At 57.7% G+C, this 20,343-nt stretch overlaps 1 protein-coding gene across 1 annotated transcript in view; it reads left to right on the top strand.

Annotated features, from left to right (window-relative positions):
- PPP2R2C (protein phosphatase 2 regulatory subunit Bgamma) overlaps nt 1-20,343 on the top strand; it is a 94,466-nt gene that overhangs the window by 57,265 nt on the left and 16,858 nt on the right. Inside the window, exons 3-6 of the mRNA XM_039838223.1 lie at nt 637-802; nt 3,470-3,582; nt 6,833-7,010; nt 18,600-18,764. Of these exons, the coding sequence (XP_039694157.1) occupies nt 637-802; nt 3,470-3,582; nt 6,833-7,010; nt 18,600-18,764 (622 nt within the window). The remainder of the gene's footprint in view (nt 1-636; nt 803-3,469; nt 3,583-6,832; nt 7,011-18,599; nt 18,765-20,343) is intronic.

The following is a 20,343-nucleotide window of genomic DNA, read 5'->3' as shown; positions in this document are numbered from 1 at the left end:
AAAAAAAAAAAGGTAACTACTCTTCTGGGGGCTCCACCAGGAGGGTCCTTATTTTGGAGGGATGGAACCCAAACCCCTAGGGAGCTGGGAGACGATAGTCTGTCTCAGGCCTGACATTGCTGAGTATTCTGCCCCAGTGTAAAACCTGCTTCAAAGCGTGTTCATTCCTCAAATCAGGCCCCAGCTGGACACTTGGACATGAGGAGCCGGGCAGTGGGTGATGGTGCTTAGGGGGCACGTGGCTGGCAGGTCCACTCACCCCTAAGCCTCCACTTGCTCACCTGTAAAATGGGGAGAGTCATGGTTCCCACCGCAGAGGGGCCTCAGGGGGAGAGATGAGGTACGAGATGCTCTTAGCTCAGTCTCCGGCACATAGTAGGTGCTCAGCAAACATGAGCTAGCCGGTTGCTGCCGTCCTTAATTCTCAGACTAAAGAAGAGCCGGGGCTTGGCCACGGCCGCACAGTCAGTTACTGACCATTTACTGACCTGGACTGGAGCCGCTGGCACTGCAGCCGGCCTGGTCACCATGGCCGCGGGGCCCGCTGCGGGTTCCAGGCATCGTGGCCCCGCCCCGCGCCTGCCTCTGCCGCTCCGCCGTCCCGAGCTCAGGCCTCTGGTCTGGGTTTCCTTGCAGAGTAAAAACGCGCCTCACAGCCAGGGCGAGTACGACGTCTACAGCACTTTCCAGAGCCACGAGCCGGAGTTCGACTATCTCAAGAGCCTGGAGATAGAGGAGAAAATCAACAAGATCAAATGGCTCCCACAGCAGAATGCCGCCCACTCCCTCCTGTCCACCAACGGTGAGGCGGCGTGCCGGTGCGCGTGTGCATGTGCGCGTGTGCCTGAGCACATGTGCAGCTGTGTCTACTTAGCCTGTGTGTGTGCATCTATGCCTGAGCACACGTGTGTGCAGGTGTGCGTGTGCCTGAGCACACGTGTGTGCAGGTGCGTGTGCCTGGGCCTGCATGTGTGCAGGCGTGCGTGTGCCTGAGCACACGTGTGTGCAGGTGTGTGTGCCTGGGCCTGCGTGTGTGGTGGCGTGGGCATGTGATATAGCAATTTGTCATCAGATGCTATTTTTCACATCATGAGCATTTTTCTAGGCCTTGGAACCCCGAAAAAGCAACGTTTTGAGCAGCGTGTAAATTCCACCCAATGACTGGGCCGCGGCGTCCTCCGCCTCGCCCTGGTTGGATGTGGGCTGTTCCCAGGGTTACGTGTAGCAGTGCCATGAGCATTCTCGTGAATCCTGTCTCCTGGGGTGCAGGGTTGGTGTCCCCGAGGGAGGAGGCCAGGTCAGGGAACACGGGAACACTGAGGCAAACTTAACTCTCCATCCGCGCGCCAGGACCCCAGAGCACCCAGGCTGGAGGTCACCGCTAGGCAGTGTGACAGGGAGCACTTCTTCAGGAGCCTGGCTGGCCTCTTTGCCATTCAGGTCCCTGAGGTGCTCCGGCTGGACTTCTGCTTCGCCGTGGTCCACCAGCAGGGCATGGCCCTTGGGGCCATCTTGCCTCGGCCCGCGCTGGGCCTGGGGCCAGGGGCCCCGCCGTCCATGTTCGCTGCTTTCTGCTGGTCCATCCTCACCTCTCGCCCCATCATCGGAGGTGCCTGGGGCAGGGGGAGGACGGGCCTGGGTTCTGTCCCAGCTCCGTGGCCTTGCTCCCCCGGGCCTTGGTTTTCTCATCTGTGCAGCCCCCTGGGTTACGGCGAGGGTACAGTGAGGTGAGGCCTGCCCAGCGCCCCGAGACCAGCCAGCGCTGCTGCAGTATGACTGAGCCTTACGAGATGATGCCACTGGCCTTCCCCAAGGGAGTCCAGACGCCTTAGGGCGGACTTTATGACTTTATGGCATTCCTGACCTGGATCTGACTCAGTCTCGCCCACCCACCTGTGTGCCCGAAGGCCTGCCTTCTCCTCCCCTCACCCAGCAACCTTCCCCCCATCCCATCAGCCTTTGCGGGCTGTCGCCTCTCACTGAGACTCTGCTGATTTCTCAGCTGAGCTGGGTGCTTCTCTTGACCCCCAGTCCTGTCCTCTGAGGCTTCTGTCATTCTGATCATGTACTTCCCCACCAAGTGCAGAGTCTGCGTCCCTCGAGGGGTGCGTGGCACCTAAGGGGTGTCTCGGAGCCAGTGGGGCCCTTCCCCGTGCTGGAGCGGAGGACAAGTGCCCTAATGATGTCCAGCCTGGCTCTGCCACTCCTCTTCTAAACTGTGGCAGATGTGTGTGCCTCATCGGGTTATTGGGAGGACGAAATGAGATTATGTAATAATTTATGGGCTTAAAACAGGGCTGGTGCCTTCTGAGCCTCATATAGGTGCTGCTTAAAAAAAAGTCATTTAAGAGGGACATGTCATTCCCCTCCCGCCTCTCTGGAGGAAAAGTCAGCCTCAGGAACTCCCTAACACCCCACTGTCGCCGCTTCTCACCCCCACGTTTAAACCCCAGCTACGCCCTTTCCCGAGGGCATGACCTGGGACACCTGTCAAGGGTTTAATTCCAGTTTCTTCTCATGAACGTGGCATGTTTGTTTTGGCTACTGGTTCTCCAGAAAAACAGAACCAGCGGGACGAGAGAGAGCGTGTGTGCGTGCATGCGTGTGCATGCGTGTGCATGCATGTGTGTGTGTGTATGTGTATAGATGTAGATATAGATACATATAGAGAGGTTCATCTTAAGGACTTGGCCCTTGCAGCGGTAGAGGCTTGGTAAGTCCAAACTCGGCGGGGCAGGCAGGAGGCCCAGGGAAGAGCTGTTATGCAGCTGGAGCCCGAAGGCTGTCTGCTGGCGGAACCCCTGCTTCCTTGGGGCACCTCATTCTTTTGCCTCTCAAGGCCTTCGACTGATTGGAGGAGGCCCACCCTCATCGTGGAGGGCCGTCTGCTTTATTCTATGGATTAAATGTTCTTCTCGTGTAAAAAATACCTTCACAGCGACACCCACACGTTTGACCAAATACCGTGGCTTAGCCAAGCTGACACACAAAATTAACCATAACAGCTACTAAAGATCATTCTTTTGATGTCCTCGGTGGGATTCCAGAGGAGCGAGGCTGCGGAGAGCTATGTTCTGGGCGGCAGGATGCTAATCGGAAATAGAACGGGTTACCCTCCGCTGTCCGTCAGGGAAGGGCAGGAAGCCCCATGAGTCCGCCGATCTTTCCAGAAATCCTCTTAGAGATTGATAACACCCTCACGTGTGCCATACCCTTCGACCCAGATTTCTCCGTTAGGATCAGTCGTGAGGAGCTAGAGAAGGGAGCCAAATGTGCCGTGTGCAGAGACGTTCGTGGCATCAGTTTGCGTAAGGAGTGAAATTAAAAAGAACCTTTGTGTCGGGTTGCAGGAGAGTGACCGAGTAATTTCCGGATCGATGCCCCCTTCTCTAGTGGGCTAGCGTGGGCGCGCCATTCTCCGTGCTGGTGTTAATCATGGGTCTTGTTTCACTTTGTTCTATTTTTAAAGATAAAACTATCAAATTATGGAAGATTACCGAACGCGACAAAAGGCCCGAGGGCTATAACCTGAAGGACGAAGAAGGGAAGCTTAAGGACCTGTCCACGGTGACGTCGCTGCAGGTAAGATGCTGAGCGTGGGAGAGCTCAGCGAGCGGGGAGCACGTTTATGCTTCTTTTATTAAACGATGAGCATTTTAGGGCTTGAAGCGCCCTTGGTATGTGAGCCGCCGTCTGGTTCGGATCCTGGCTGCGGTCAGGTGAGCGAGTGGCAGAGCTGGAAGGAGAAACTGTGAGCTGAGCTCGGCGGGTTCCCCGCCCTTTGCCGAGGGGAGGGGAAGTTGGAATGGGCGACTCTTGCAGCTTTTACGGGGCTCAGCTTAAAAGATCGCCGTTGATTTGCAAGAGGTCTGGAGGTCGAGCCGCAGAGCCATCTGTGCCAAAGCAAACTCGTCTTCAACGTGCTTAAAAGGCAAAGGGAGTCTTCTTTCCTCCCGTGGAGCGGCTGTGACACATGGAAGAAAGCGTTCTGGAGTCACAGGACCCGGGTTCAAATCCCGCCTCTGCCACTTCCTGGCGGGTGGCCCTGGGCCAGGCTGTCAGTCTCCATGAGCCTCCGATTCCTCATCGGAAAGCAGAATGACCACTGGCCAGCACGCGTCTTCCGGGCACTTGGGCTGTAATAACACTGAATCTCCACTGGGATCCTGTGACGTGGGCGTGTGATCCTCACGGACGAGGGAGCGGGAGCTGGGACCCAAAGCCAGGGAAGTCTGGCTCTGGAGTTGGCATGCTGGTCTCCCCTGGGACGTGGGAACAAGGTCCCTGCCTCACTGGAGAGCCACGGGCCCTGCTGGGAGGACTCTGTAAAAGCTGGTCCCTTTCCTTCTTCAGCAGGATGGGAGGTGTGCACATCGAGGCTGCCTCGTACCCCCGGCTTCCGGAACTGTGCCTGGCACATAGTGGGTGCTTTGGATGCTTTTGCTGAAGGTGATGCTAGCGCACAGCTAATTCGGATTTATTCATTCAGCACTCGCTTCTTGAGCACCTACTGTGTGCCAGGCCCTTCTCTAGGCACTGGGAGGCCGCAGTGAACTCAGAGCCTGAGGGTGGGCTTGGGCCTAAGTCTTCTTGGTGTCCTAGTGTCTCGGAGGGGCCTGGCTCAGGGGAGGCGGCCTCAGAGTGCCATGAATGAGCGGGGATGAGTGTCAGGAGTGACTGCTGTCTTCAGGTCCAGTTTGCATGTTCTAGCTGATATAAAAAGGCCAGCTGCTGTCACATGAAATGCTGTCTGTTCCTTAACTGTGAGCGTGGGCTGCTTGAGCAGGTGGTGCTGCCTGGTGCTGGGTGGTGTTAGCGCCTCCCCCAGGCTCACGCTCACAGACAGACTGCTCGCAGACCCGTGCACTGCTGCTGTGGGCATTCCCCTGCTCCGTGCCTCAGTTTCCTCACCAGCAAGACAGAGATGACTCATTTTTTCAGAAAAGGACTTAGCGGGCGCACGCGGTAAGCATCCAGCAAGTTGTCGTAAACGTAATCAATGTTGTTCCCAAGAAGAGATGACTGTTTAAACATGTTGGCCCCTAAATGACCGGCAATCGCACAAATACATCTCGAGAAAGCAGGGAAGCCAATTAGCTTTGACATCGGGTAACGGGAGTGACGGTGCCCCCGCCCCACCCCTAGCCCCGAGGAAGTCTGTGAGGGTTTCGTCGGGTGGGAGAGACGCAATTATCACCTCCTGATTGGGCTGGCATTTGCGGCAGAGCCAGTGGCCCATGGGAATCCCATTTATTTTCTTCCCTGCGTCTGAGATTTTCTTGCATGTCACACACATCCCAAGACAACACTTAACTGTAACCTGAGGCTGCAGGAGAAGGAAGGGGAAAGAGCGTGGGTCTTGCCTCATGGACTGAGAGCCCACTGTGTCCAGGCAGGATTCTGAGAGGCATTCATTTGCGGTGTTCTCACAGGGGGCCCCGAGCAATCGCCAGCATCACCCACTTTACAGGAGAGGAAACCGAGGCCCAGCGAGGTGAAGTCCCCGGGGGGCGGGGGGTGACTGTGGTAAGTGGCAGGGTGGGATCCGAAGCTGGCAGTCAGGTCTCAGGTCGGTGGCTCTCCACCAGGACACCCGTGGGGGCAGTCACACCGCATTCCGGTCCTGACTCTGTCATTTCCTGACCCTGTGACTTAGACAAGTCGGGCTGGTCTTGGTGTCCAGTCTTTTCATCAGTGATGTTGGGGTGGCAACGCCAGCCCCCATTTTCTGAGCTTCGAGTCCAGGCCAGGCCTGGGAGAGACGGATGAGGTTGTGTCTGTCTGTCTGTCTCTGCACCGTTGAAGACCTCATGGTTTACCAGTACGGGGGGTGGGTGGCGGGTCTTGACTGACACACACCACAGTGTATCCCAGGAGCCCTAACAGAGATTTGCGTCATGGGTATGCTGGGGGTGTCCAGGGTGTGTGACACCCCTGTCTACCAGGGCAGGCTGCACGTCCACAGGGCTGTTGTCTTCAGGTCTTGCGAGAGCAGGGCTTCGCTAGGTGTCTGAAGGGGGTGAGCGTTCCAGGCAGAGGACACGGGGGGAAGTGAAGCCACGCTACCTGATGCTGTCTCGGGGGCTCCTCACACCAGCCCTCTGAGGTGGGAGTTCATATAAGTTAGGCTAACGCTGGTGGCTGCGACAGTTAACCCTGGGGTTGCAAGATGGAGCACAGGGAAAAGGGGCACTGTGGGGGTCCCCAGTGGGCACATGGCCCTCCCACAGGAACACAGGCTCCTTTTGCCCCATGTTCTTCCGCCCCTAAAGCTTGGGTCCTCACCTTCCTGCAGGGAATGGAAGGGGAGGAGGGTGGGAAAGGCATACCTGCCCCTTGACCTTGGCCTATAGCGGCAGGCATCACCGTGTTCACATCCTATTGGTCAGAGCCAGTCATGTGGCCATACTGGCTGCAAGGGCACCTGGGAAATGTAGTCCCTGTCTGGGAAGCCACTTGTCACTTCTCAGTGGAGGGGACGTGAATGGTGGACAGCTGGCTGGCTGTGCCGTGGTGTCTTCTCATTCCATTTTAGAGATGAGGAAATTAGGGTGCAGAGTGGTTCGGCCACTTACTCAAAGTTACACAGTGGGCTCAGAGCCAATCCCAGGGGATGAAGTGAATGAGGCGAGTCTTCCTGTGGGGCTGGCGGTGAGGGACTTGGGCCACATGGCAATGCGTATTTCCTACCCGTGAGGGATGGACACTCACTGGCGCACTCTGGGCCTCTGGTTTTGGTCACGTGGCCCTGCTGTGGCCACCCGGGCCCCGGGGCCCGCCCCTGGCATGACCCTGGCACTGCCCTGCTCCGACCGGCCCTCCTCCTCTGCAGGTGCCGGTGCTGAAGCCCATGGACCTGATGGTGGAGGTGAGCCCGCGGAGGGTCTTCGCCAACGGCCATACCTACCACATCAACTCCATCTCCGTCAACAGCGACTGTGAGACCTACATGTCAGCAGACGACCTGCGCATCAACCTGTGGCACCTGGCTGTCACTGACCGGAGCTTCAGTATCCTTTCCCGCCACCGCCCTGCGGCCGCCTCCCGCGGGCACGGTGGCTTCTGGGCGCGGGTGGCTGGCGTGGTTGTAAGCAGGCTGGCTTGGGGGCCTCTGCTCCGTCCGTCTTTGGTGAGTCCTGTGTGGCTCACGCTCTGCGAATGAGGCCCAGCTACGGGATCAACACTGCTCCAGGGTGGCCGACATCCCCAGCATCCTGGGACCTCATCAGGGATGAAGGAGGGGATGAGGGTCCTGGGGTCAGCCTTCTTGGAGGAGGGTCAGTTGATCCATCTGAGACCCTCGACAAAAGGCTCCACTGGACCCTCCCGCTCCCGACGTCCCATTCAGGGCTTAGTGACAGCTGGGGTGTCAGAAGCCTACCTAGTTGGAGTCAAGGTGACTGGGTGAGCTAGGGGCAATAGTTTTGACTATAGTCCCCACTAACTGGTGAGGAAAGAACTATTGATACCCGAGCATGGGCCTGGGAAGGGGCTGGGGCTTGACCCTGGGGGCCTGCAGTGGACAGAGCAGGCGGATTGCTGAGCTGTCGCTATTCCGTAGACTAATAATGATACCAGTGATTACAATGAGGCTCTGTGTCTGACATTAACATGGGTTAATATGAACTCAGTTCATCCCCACAACAACCCTGTGAGGTAGGTGCTCACATGACCCTCTACAGATGAGGAAACTGAGCCACAGAGAGCCCAAGCTAACTCGCTCAAAGCTCACGCCTTCCGGGTGTCATACCTCCAGCCCTCATGTCCTCATTTCCGACTTTTGCAACAGAGTGCTCTTCGCGAAGGATGCTGCACAGGTGTGTGTGAAGAAGGCTCCGATGTGTGAACCAAATAAAGGTCCCTCCCCTCCTGGAGCAGACAGACAGTAGACCATTAATATAATAAATGAGGAGACTATCTAGCCTGTGAGCAGGTGGGAAGTGCTCTGGGGAACGGGAGGGACCAGTGAGCACGGTGGTGTGTGTTTCTCCCGCCATGCTTGGCTGTGGCTGTAGGCGTGCGGCGGATGGACAGTCAGCCAGGGCGGTGGTTTCACCAAATGAATAAACAGACATGGGCTGATGATGTATGCAAGGGAGTGAGAATAATGAATGACCCTAAGATCTAAGCCAGGTGAGGCAGCGAGGGCTGGTGACAAGAAGGGAGCATCAGTGGATCGGGGTCCCCGTGGGAACCCGGGGGACTCCCCCGGCTTCACGGAGATCCTGCCACACGGCTCTGTGTTAAATCTGAGTGTAGCCTCTTACTCTGTGAAAGCGAGTTGTCAGTTGACCAACACATAACCGGCCCTTGGAGAGGGAGGCGTGTGTGTTACGGAACCAGTGGGCTCTGCGGGAGTCTGTGGTGGTTGTGCGAACCTCCCCTCATGAGACCAGCTCCCCAGGGAACCACACTGCATGGGGCCCTCCCCATGACCTGTTGCTGCCTGGCCACCAGAGTGACGAGACACAGGGACCCAGAGCAGAGAGACCCAGCCCCTGGCCCAAGGAGTCCAGCTGCCCCTTACGGGGAAGGTGTCAGGACTGGAGGCTGCAGGTGCAGTGATGGGTCCCAGAGCAGCCGAGTAATGTGAAAAGTGTGTTTCATGCCCATCGTGGGAGGAGGCCACAAAGGCAGCTGTCACCACGCCGAGCTGGGGAGTTGCTCTGAGTTTGAGACATCCTTTGAGCAAGTACCTCCTGGGGGATTCGAGACCTGGGGGTTCACCTTCCTTCAGTTCTTGATCTTGGGTGTCGTGACTTGTCCTGATGCTGAGTGTTCAGTCCTCCGGGCCCCTGGAAGCTCTCTGTTGCCTCCTGTGTCCAAACAATAACACTTTCCACTTCAGCGGAATTGATTTTTTAGCAAAGGTTTTAAAGAGAAAAGAAAACTTTTTTAATAAAGGAGAAAAAGTAGGCATAGTTTTGACCACTTGACAGGAGGAAAGCAGATTCAGAAGGCTTTATCTTGGATAATTCCAGAATTGGCTGCTCTGGACGGAGGGAGGGGGCCTGGTGCTTCCAGAGGCTTTGCTGTGTACAGGACACATACACAATGCAGTGCCTCTGTCTGTCCCCAAGGCTCAATATTGGAGTCCTCCCAGCCCCCCTCCTTTCTCTCACCCAGAAAACGGAAAGAGGTGCCAAGCCCTTCCATTCTCTCCCAGTGGCTTTAGGATGACCCTTCCTCTCCACCGCATGAGAGGCCCAGCTCAGGCTGATTGGACTTCTGATCTGACTATATCGGTCCCCTGCTTAAAGCTCTCGGTGGCTCCCCATCAGCTTCTGGCCAAAATCCAAATCCCTCGATGGTGCCTTGTGGCACTGGGGGACCGGCCCCTGCCCACCTCCCCAGGGTCCTGTGCATCCATCCGGCTTGCCCACGCCTTCAGGCCACTGGGGCTCCCTTCGTGTTACGGGCTCGGGTCAGTGATCTGCCTTCTGCTGTTCCTTCTCCAGATCGTCCTTTACGCTCTCGCAGGCAGGCTGGCTCCTGTTTGCCCCCTTCACCCAGTCACATCTGCTCTGTCCACTCTGTGCTCCTCCCGGGCCAGTCAGAGCCCCTCTGGGCCCACACTTCCTGGTCACTCTGGGATTTCCTCATCCGTTGACATGACCACCTCCCCAGATTTCCGGTCTGAGCCCTCCCCGCATCCCCACGCAGAGTGCAGGGCCTGGCCCATAGCAGGTGCTTATGAATGGCGGCTGTAGATGGTGACTCTGGAGCGAAGAGGGTCAGAGTTTCCATCTGGTCTTAGGGTGTGGACACTTCCCCGTGAATGTGGCCTCCGGGGCGCTCAGAGCCTGGACACTACAGGGGAGCAGTCTGGGCACCGGCCTCTGGTTTCATTGCTTAACTTCCTGGGCGTCAATTTCCACTAATGTAAAATGAGCCACATTCCTAAACATCAGGACATTTGTACGGGATTCACTGAAGAGATCCTGGTGCACACCGGGCCCCGGCGGGGGGCAGCGTCATTTTCCCTCTCAGGCAGCAGCCCCTCTGATATTTGAGGCTGATACCTGATATTTGAGGCTGGTTCTCAGAGAATTCCTGCATCCTTTCCGATCGTTCCTCCCCAGTGCCATCTCTGCATCTGTTTAAACCTCTCATGCCCTTTCATGCCAACACTTTGGGGCCGTTAGGCAGCACTGGGCGGTTTTCTTGAGTTCGAGGCGTCTTAAAGGCAACAGATCACACGGGAGGCCTCAACTGACGGACCTCTGCTTTCTTTTGAGCACTGGACAATTGTAAAGATGGTTCAGTTGATTTTCGACCTCCCGAGCGAGTTCTCGTGGCGGAAGCTGGCATTACATCAAGCCTCAGTCTGCAATGACCTAGAGCCTGTGGTCCAGCTGTGCATCCGAGACCCTGCCAGTCACTCGGCCCTTCTAAGCCTTGCTGTGCTTATGCTGTCAGTGAGATGTGCCTTTGGTGCTGGTGTCTGTGAGGATGGGACGCTGGTGTGCCCAGGGCCTGATGTGCTGTAGACACTCGCCCACACCAGCCCATCACCCACTGTCAGGCACCCTACAGGCTGCCTCTTTTCATCCTCCCACGGTACTGCTGTACAGAGAATGAAACTGGGGTGCATCTGCTCAGAAATGCCCCAAGTCCGAGTCCCTCAAAACAATTTTCCGCCCAGAAAGCCTGGGTTTAAACTGTGACCAGCACATCGCTGCAGTGGGGCCTCGGCAAAGCCAGGGAGTCTGTGCGGCCGCGTCGCCCCGCCCAGTGCGCCCGTGCTCTGTCCACGGTGCTGACTCTCAGCAGCCAGCGCTGCGTGGCCAGGACCATCCTCTCCGCCCCTTACACCGCGGTGGCCTCTTAGGGAGCAGTTACTCTGTGTCAGATGGCGCTCTGAGCACGCTGCACGTGTCAGCCGATGGAATCTACCTGACGACACTGTAGGCTTTGTTAAGGCCCCCTTTCCGGGAGGAAATCAAGCCACAGAAAAGTTATCTAACCTACCCAGAGTCGCCCAGCTGGGAGGCGCCAGAGCCTTGGAGTCAGACTCGGAGCCTCTCGGACAGGTGGTGCCGTGGTCCTTCCCATTCTGCAGGTGTGGAGGCGCGCTCCGGGAAGCGGGTCACTGCCCACGGCCCCTCCTAGCCCCAGTCACTCAGGTCGCACGTCCAGCCCCGTCGATGGGATGGTGTTTCCTGGCTCTTGTTTTCGATTTTAAAGGAAAGCAGATGCTTTTCACACCGTTGCAGGACAGCATGGGCACTGTTCTGTAACATAGGTGGCCGGATGCATGAGCTCTGGCACCTGTGTGAGGTCTGTAACATTTCCTCTAATGGTGGGGACATGTGACTCTGTGGTCCCTTCCAGACAGGCCTCCACGGCATGTTTATAACATGCTCCTGATAAAACCTCCTTGATCCCAGGCTGCAGCCTGTCCCCTCCCTCCCTCTCTCCCTCCCTCCATCCCTGTCTCCTCACCCTCCCAGTTTGCCCCGGAAGCCTGCCCTCTCCCAGCTCCTCAGCCCTTACACCTCCCCCTCACATGAACACTCCCCCACCCTGGCCCTCTGCCTAGATAGCTCTTGCTCACTCTCAGGCCTTGGCTTAATGCCTTTGGCTCAGAGGATCCTTCCCCGACTCTTCAGAGCACCTCAAGGCCGCGTTGTAAATCCCACCACGTGCATCCTGAATGTCCGTCCTGGAGCATTGATTGTGGGGCTATCTGGTTTCGCTAGTGGGCTCAGAGCCCTGGGAGGTGGAGATGGGGTCTGGGTTGCCCTTTCCATTGCCGAGCGAAGGCCGTCTCTAGGGAGTGCGTCCCGGCTGTGTCTCACCTTGGGCTTCCCCTCCCAGCTCGTAGGCATTTAGGCACGCGAATCAGCACGGACACACGTAGTGACAAGCATTACGCTTTTTGCAACCTGCTTAATTTCAAGTTTTATTTTGGAGCGAGGGAAAGACTCTGATTCTGCTTTGACTAACTTAATGGTGCTGGGCCCTTCGCCGTGTGTCATCTCGTTGCATCCTCATTACGGCTTGGCAAAGCAGATATTATCAACCCATTCTACAGATGAAAAGAGCCAGGCACCGGAGGTCCCATGGCTGCCATGCGGTGGAGCTGGCTGTCAGGCCCTGGTCTTTGTGACTCAGAATTCTGTGTCTTCTTTCCTGTCTGAGCCTTTGTGAATCATTTAACCTGGCTTGAGGTAGAGTTGTGTAGACTGACCCACCACATGGAGGAGACGCAAGGCTTCGATGGGCTCGTGTAGCGAGCAGTCGCACAGAAAGGCCCCCCGCTCGTGGCTCCGCTGCCCCCAGCGGTCTGGGACCTTCTTCCCTCACAGGACTGCACCGTCATTGTCAAGAAGGTTCTGAGCAGAGGCAGGAGGAGGCTGTCGTGGGCTAAATTGTGTCCCCCAAAGTCTGTGTGTTGAGGTCCTAACCCCCAAGACCTCAGAATACGACTATATTTGGAGATAGGTCTTTAAAAGAGGTGATTCAGGAAAAACAAGGCTGTTGAGTGAGGCCTTAATCTAACATGACTGGTGTCCTTATGAGATTCGGACACAGAGAGACACCGGGGCGGTGCACACGGAAAGCCACGTGAAGACACAGCAAGAGGGTGGCCACGTGCAAGCCAAGGAGAGAGGCTGCAAAGAGCCCAGCCCTACTTCCACTTTGATCTTGGACGCCTGGCCTCCAGAACTGTGAGAAAATAATTGTTTGTGGCATTTTGCTAAGGCAGCCTGTAAAAACAAAGCCAGAGGCACAGGTTGCCAGGAACCAGTCTGTAGGATCTGACGTTTGGCCTGAGTGCTTACAGCTCACGCTCATAGCCGGGTCATCTTTTGGAGAAAATTTGCCCAAAACACAGCTTTGTTGGCTGTGCCCTCGTGAGACTGCCTTCCCGGGCACCCGCACTCCCAGTGTCCCTGGAGCCTGTGTGGGAGGCTTCCCGTGGTGTGGCTCTTGGCAGAGCTGCCTCGGTCCTCACTCCATGGCTGCTCTGTCACCATGGTAACGGCTCCTCTATCCTGAGAGCGTGCTCTCCTGGAGACATCTAGATCAACTATGCTTTGCTCGGTTAAATCGATGGAGCCCTGGGCCGCATCCGTCTCGCTGCCGAGCCCCCTCCTGCTCTCAGCATCCACCTTTTGGAGGACACAGGCCAGTCCTGTGAGCCCGGGAGCAGCGCCCTTGGGGGCGCTGACCTCGTCGGGGAAGGGGGAGCTGCATGTCGTGTGGAGATGCAGCCGCTCCAGCACAGAGGGAGCCGCGTGGGCTGGAAGTCAGGACGCCAGGATTCTGCCCTTGCTCTGCCACCTCCGCCTGCAGCCTGGGCAAGTCCTTTCGTGGGGCTGGGGGGCGGGCAGTCCCTTTCCGCAGGGGCGCCGAGGTGCTTGGCCTGCAGACACCGTGCTCACCAGCTCTCCGGGGGTTTGACTGTGTCTCCAAGCTCAGTTAGTTGCTGAGTCATTTGTTGAGGCGTCGCCCGTTGTGACGTTAGTTAATGTTTGTGTGCTTCTCTGCGTTTGTGGGGTGCTTCCCTACCCAGTTCTCGCTTGAGCTCCTCGCAGAGCAAACCAGTAACGGTTACTCATTTCACACTCCCAACTCACTGTATGGCCAGCAGTGGGGTGTGATGACCCTTCGTGCCCGTGCCCTTGTCCAGGTGACAGGGACTGGGACTCGCAGAGGAGCAGCTCGGTGGCATGAGGGTCACTGGACCTGCAGTGGCCTTCCCTCTGACATTTCACAGGCTCTTCAAGAGGGACCGATGCAGCTCTGAGACCGAAGGCCAGCGACAGTGCACGGCGCTGGTGTGACCCCAGCTGGCTTTGGGACATCAGCCGATGTCCTTGGCAGCAGGAGATGAAGGAGTTTCTATAAAAATCTCTGCAAACCTGATGACTCTGCAGAGGGCGCACCTGGATTCTGTTCCCTTCTGCTCCTGTGTCCTTGGCAGGAAGACTCAGAGACTTCTCTCTGGGGCGGGAAAAACCTGTCTCTGAGCTCTGCTGACTCCTCAGGGTGCAGCCCGAGCCACGATTCGGCCATCGCGACTGGTTTTGAAGGCCCAGCATGATTTCTGAGTTCTCTTGTGCACAGTAGGGAGGCCACCAAGCAGGGCAGTGGGAACCCAACCCCGACTTGAGGGAGGTCACTCTGGCTGGGCTTGGGGGACGACCAGAGGCAGGGAGTCCCACTGGGCAGAGGTGCCCAGGGCTGAGGGGTGGAGCACAGGGATCTCTGGGTGCAGGGGCTCCAGGACTTGGGGGCTGTTGGATGTGGCGAAGGGGGAGGGGGGATCAGGAAGGTACCCCGATTCCTGGCTTGGCGTCCCAGGGCTGGGGGCGCTGGGACGGGTTTAGTAGAGAGCAGCAGTCTGGGAAGGACGTGGGGAAAGATGTCCATGGCACTAGCATTATACCCAGCTCCCGGGAAGCGACCCGAGTAAGTTTCCTGTGGCCCCCATAACAAATTTCCACAAATTAGGGGCTTAAAATAACAAAAACCTGCTCTCCCACAGTTCTGGGGGCCGGAAGCCCAAAATCGAGGTTTCGGCAGGGCTGCGCTCCCTCTGGAGGCTCAGGAGAGGGTCCTTCCCGCCTCCTCCAGCTCCTGGCAGCCCGGCGTTTCCTGCACCAGCATCACCCAGCCTCTGCCTCTGCTGCCCCATGGCCTTCTCCTCTGCGTGTCTCTTATAGGGACACTGTCTTTGGATGTAGAGCCCACCCTAATCCCGCATGATCTCATCTCGACGCCCTTAACCTGATTATAGCTGCGAAGGCCCTTCCTCTAAATCAAGTAACATCACAGTCTCTAGGGCGTGGGACGTGGACGTGTATTCTGGGAGACCCCCACTCAACCCACCGCCCCGGAGAGAATTACCTGTGCTCCGTCGAGGGGTGTGGACCGGAGCGAGTTACCTTCTCTTCTTTCAACCCCTGCCCGCCCCGGCCCTCCGGCCACCTGCCTGGTCCGACAGACTTTCTGTGCTGGGAAAATCGCACTTCGCTGCCCAAGTGCGACAGGAAGTTTAACAAAGCCTGTCGTGCAGCCGGATGGAAAATAGAACGTGAGCGATGCATCCAGCTTTGCCGCGGGAGGGGCTCGTAAATGAGACTAATTACGTTCATGGCCAAGGGAGGTCGGTCCTGCCGTGAACCTCGTAAAGTGCCATCCTACGTGTGGGTTCACGCAGCTGCTTGTGAAACGGGGAGGGGCCGTCTGGGAGTTAATTCTCCAGATGAAGGGGCGCTCCGGGATCATGCCCAGCCCCTCGTTGTGCAATTGGGGGACACTGAGGCTTCAGGAATGGAAATGACTTTTGCCTGTGGCACCAAACAGTCCAGAGAGAGTTGAGACCAGACGCCCAAGCCAAGGGCTCTGTTCACTGGTCACTGCCAAAGTCAAAGCCACCACACGTGGTCACTGTCAGACCCAGCATCCCAAAGTCCATGGGCATGTGGAATAATGGGTGTGAGTCTCGGAGGAGTGTTTGTGGTGTCCTTTTGGGGCATCACTGTCATGCTGTGGAGGCTGCTTCTGCACCTCCTTCGTCAGTCCCCCAGGCCCCTGCTTTACGATGTGACTAAGAGACGACCTCCATCCACGATTAATGCCTCCACACTCCCACGGCACCAGCGGGGAGCTAGGCGGCCCGCTCTGGCAGGGCCCTGGTGAGCTGAGCCAGAGGTCTGGGCGAGGCCACCCCTGAACTGGCTGACCAAAGTCCCAGTTACATGGCTATGCCCTGAGGGACAGACACTGTGCTGCTCCAGAGGTGCCAGGTGTGGCTCTGGACCCTGCGGTTCAGAGACACATGTTGGCTGTGACTGGTTTTGTCTCCCTCCAGGGGGTCATGTGTTTTACATCTATATTTTCTCGGCACCCACTGTATTTAGAGTCCTTTTTTTTGCAACAGTGAGAGAGAGCATCACCGAGTGATGCTCGAGCTGGAAGAGCCTCGTTCCTGGGCTGTCAGTGGGGCCCAGCATCAGGGCCTGGGATTCTCAGGTGTCACAGCTTCGTGGTGCCGTGGTTCAGGCATGTTAGCTACAGAGGGCTGCAGACGGGATTGAGACCCGTGTGCTTTGAAAAGCCTTCATGGCCTCACACAGATTTCTAACCAGTGTTTGGAAACCAGTGTTGAGACATGACCAGGCCAAAGCCACAAAGAAGTCGAACGTCATCGTCACGAGGCCATCGGGAGCCCAGCATAAGGAGGCCACCTGCAGCGGGACGCAGGAACCTGAACTCTGTAACCATTTGCTTGACCTTGGCCCCTGAGTGAGTCTGCGGCCAGGATGTGGGGGCAGAGAGAAGGGGCTCCGAGCCCACCACTCTCTCTGGCCACCAGAGTCCACAGCCTTCCAGGCCGAGAGGGCAATTCACAGAGACGAGCTTCGGTCTCCATGAGCCAGAGTTCACATACCGAATCTCTGACCCTCCTCCACTGAGCTGGGTTCTAGAACATCCCGAGGCCAGAGGGGAAGAGTATTTGGACCCTGAATCAGTCAGGAGGGTTAGGCTATGCTGCAGTAACAAGCAATCAGAAGGTCTCAGGCATTTCTCGCTGTGCTACGCGTCTCCTGCAGGTCATCTGAGGCTCAGGTCTCGCGGCAGAGAGAAAGGTGTCATGACAAACCGCATGCTGGCTCTCAAAGCTTCAGCCCGAAAGTGACACGTGCCACTTGTCACTTCCATCCTCCATTCATTGGCAAAAGCAACAAGTCGGCTGGCTGCCCTGAGTTCCGCCCGCCTTGGCCAAGGCTCTCCCCAGAATGTTCAGAGAACTTCCTGCAGGCAAAGCATCTTCACTTTATCCCACTGAGTCCTACCTGTCCCTCCAAGGAAGTTGTAACCTCCTCGAAACATGGCGAAAGCACATGTCCCCTAATGAGACATGACCAGGATTCGAACCCTCCCTGTGTTCCCCAAGTCCAGGCACTCAAGTCCCCACCAAACTGCCTTTGGCCTTTGTGTCTTGAGTCCCACAGGAGGAACTTGGCCCCTGTTTGCCCTGACCCTTTACTACAGAACCGTAAGCAGGTGCTGTACTAAAGGGCATGACATTTCATAATGGACACACCTCTCTCTGGACACCATTTTAAGTTCTGTAAGAAACTAGCGCCTCCTGAGAGGCTGTCGGCCCACAGAGGGTGGGACTGCAAGCCTGACGTCATCACAGAAGACTTGGTGCTTTCTCTCTCAACCTTTAGTCTGTCTGTCTGTCTGTCTGTCTGTCTGTCTGTCTCTCTCTCTCTCTTCTAATCTTCACGGTGAACCTGTGAGGTTAGACCCATCGACCCATTTTACGGTGAGGAAACTGAGGCATGCGGGGATGGGGAGCTCACATAGGCGGGAGCTGGCTGAGCTGGGATGCGAACTCCAGACTCTCTGACTCCAGGGTCCACATGCAAATGCAGGGGGTGCTTCATTCTGAGGGAACAGACTGTGCAGAGCCCCGCGCCGGCTGGGGAGACCAGAGACCCAGGATGCCGCTGTCAGAGAGGAACGTGCTTTGGGGCAGAGCGGCGGACCAGTCGGATCTGAAGCTGGAAAGGCAGACAGCAAGGCGGGGCCGGGCCAGGCCTGGACGCTCCCCCAAGGAGCTCTGATTTGCCGTTGTGGACAATGGGGAGTGGGCAGGAGTCCAGGCTCACCCATTACTACTGAGCTGCCCTGGACAAGTTCTCACCCTCTCTGGCCTCCAGCGTTTCAGTCAGGGTGCCTCCTTTGCAAGCAACAAAATTCTTGACCTTAAACAAAAAATGGATTTCTTGGCTCCCATATTTAACAGTCCAGGGGTTATGGCTTCAGGTGTAGCCTGATCCAGGATCAAAAGGTATTGCCAGATCTTTCTCTCTACTTCCTCTGGCTCCAGGGTCCCCCTGGTCATGGGAGCCCATAATAAGTCCCTTCTCTCCGCTTCGCCCCACCCAGTGAAGATAACGAAGCCACACCCCAGAATTCCCAGGATCCCAGGTCCTGGGGGCCTCCCAGTGGTACAGCTGACTGTTCACTCATCGCTCGAGGTGGCTGTGGGGGGCGGAAGGCACCCATCAGGGCTAAAAAAACCAGAAAGGCAGAGGGCGTTTTCCACAAAAGAGTCTCGCTTCTGTGGGCGGAAGGTCAGTGGGTCCTGGGTCCGGGAGGGCCGCCAGGATGCCCACTCAGCTCGAGACCCAGCGTGCAGAGTGACAGGGAGAGCTGAGACTTCCCAAGGGCGCCCAAGCCCAGCGTGCAGCAGGCACCGAGCCAAAGCTCCCTGCCCTCTGCTTGGCTACTGACTGGGGAGGTGGGCGAGGGCGGAGGGCGGAGGCCTCACGGATCGCCCTGCCTGTGGGCTGCGCAGCCCATGGGCACTGGCTGGGGAGAGGGCGCAGGTCAGGAGGGAGGTGATGGGTCCAGCCCCGTGGGGACAGTGGACGGGCACTCGGAAGGGGCAGCCGGCGGGCAGTTCGACACGCAGGTCTGCAGCTTGGGGACTCTTGGGGGCGGGTGTTTGTCCAGGAGTCTCGGGAACAGAGTGGCAACTCAGAGGTGGCATGGACAGGTGTGCGGGGGAGGTGTCGGGGACGCCCGGGGAGGCGGAGCAGCGAGGGTGGCTTCCTTGACCGGGCCAGACATCGTGGACATCAAGCCGGCCAACATGGAGGACCTCACGGAGGTGATCACCGCGTCCGAGTTCCACCCGCACCACTGCAACCTGTTCGTCTACAGCAGCAGCAAGGGCAGCCTGCGCCTCTGCGACATGCGGGCGGCAGCCCTGTGCGACAAGCACGCCAAGCGTGAGTGCGGCGTGGGCCGCGTCCTGAGCGGCGGGGGGCCGGAGCGAGCTGTGGCGTCTGAGCCGTGCGCTGGCCGAGGGGTGGGGCCAGGGAGGGGGGCGGAGCCCCTGCAGGGGTTCCCTGGAGAAGCCCGGGCGGACCCCAGGGTGGGACCCCAGGGTGGGACGGCAGAGGCCGGGCCCCATTCTGGGTGTTCCTGGGAGGCTGAGCTGTCAGGCTTCGCCAGGCGGGCTGTGGGCCAAGCTTTGGTTTCTGCCTCGGGGTGAAGGGGGACCCTTTCCTGGGACAGGCGCGCTGGGGGAAGGGCGGCGGGGGCAGGAGGTGGGACCAGCAGGCCAGTTTGGGACACGGTGAGCCCAGAGCCATCGTCCTGGGCTTCAGGGAGAGGGGTTGAGGCGGCCACCAGATGTCTAGAGTCCGGCGAGGTCGGGCTGGAGATGACGGAGTTCCCACGTGGGGACGGACGGAAGCCCTGGTGGCCACCGAGATGCCAGGCGGTGGGTGTGGGCACGGCTGGTCCCACAACGCAGCCGGGGCTGAGCTAGCGTCCCAGCACTGCCGTAGCGAATGGCCACGGGCCTAGTGGCTTCACACACCACGGATTACAGCTCCGCAGTTCAGGGGCCTGGCACGGGTCTCGCCGGATGATAAGCAAGGTGGCGGCAGGGCTGGCTCTGGTCCACGGCCTCTGGGGAGAATTTGTGTCCGCGCCTCTCCCCAGCTTCCGGGGGCCGCCTGCACTTCACGGCCCCTTCCTCTGTCTTCAACACCAGTGAAGGCTGGGGGGCCTTTCTCACGCTGCATCGCACTGACTCTGCCGTCCCCTGACCCCATTCCACTTTTAAGGACCCTCGTGAAGACACTGGGCCCACCTGGATAGTCCAGTAAAAGCCCCCTAATCTGAAGGCCAGCCGATCATATTAATCTCATCCCTGCCGTTCCAGCAGCGTGACATACACAGAGGTTCTGTGGCTTCGGGCGCAGACAGCCTCTCACAGGCCACTGCCTGTGGCCCCGAGGTTTGCCTGTGCTCAGCTCTGGGTCCGACTGACATGGAATAAGACCGGGGAAGAGAGGCATCTGGGTCTCTACAACTAGGTCTCTACCCCAGCCCCGCCCCCCATGGGCCCCACAGGAGGAAGAGGTCAAGGAGCCGTTCTGGTACCTTCTTGTTTCTAGGGGCTGAAGTTCAAAACAGTCCTGACTGTCCACCAGAGCAAATGACAAGTAAACGACGATGCTATCTGTGTCGCGGGATAGGGTCCCGTCGTGTCAAGTATTGATTTAGAAGGTTTTTAATGAGACAGAAAAAATGATTATGTTGGTTTCATCGGGGGGAGGGAGAACACGGCAATGACTTTCTTCCCCACCCCCATCCCCCAAAGGATACAGAAAACAGCGTGAGGAAAGTGCCCTTGAGTGCTGGGCCCTGGGACGTGCTCGTTACTTTGTCCTCTGCGTGTGTCGTTGTCCGTGTATTTTAGCTCTGAATTTCAGTTGTGAGTCAGGAATCACGTGCGTGTGGGAAGGGAGAGAGATGGTTTTATGTACCCCGAAATGTTTGACATTCTTCGGTGGA

Source organism: Pteropus medius, unplaced genomic scaffold, assembly GCF_902729225.1.
Source record: "Pteropus medius unplaced genomic scaffold, Ma_sr-lr_union100, whole genome shotgun sequence".
Taxonomy (NCBI): domain Eukaryota; kingdom Metazoa; phylum Chordata; class Mammalia; order Chiroptera; family Pteropodidae; genus Pteropus; species Pteropus medius.
Note: the sequence above shows the minus strand (reverse complement) of the source record. Positions and strands in the feature narration are given on the sequence as shown.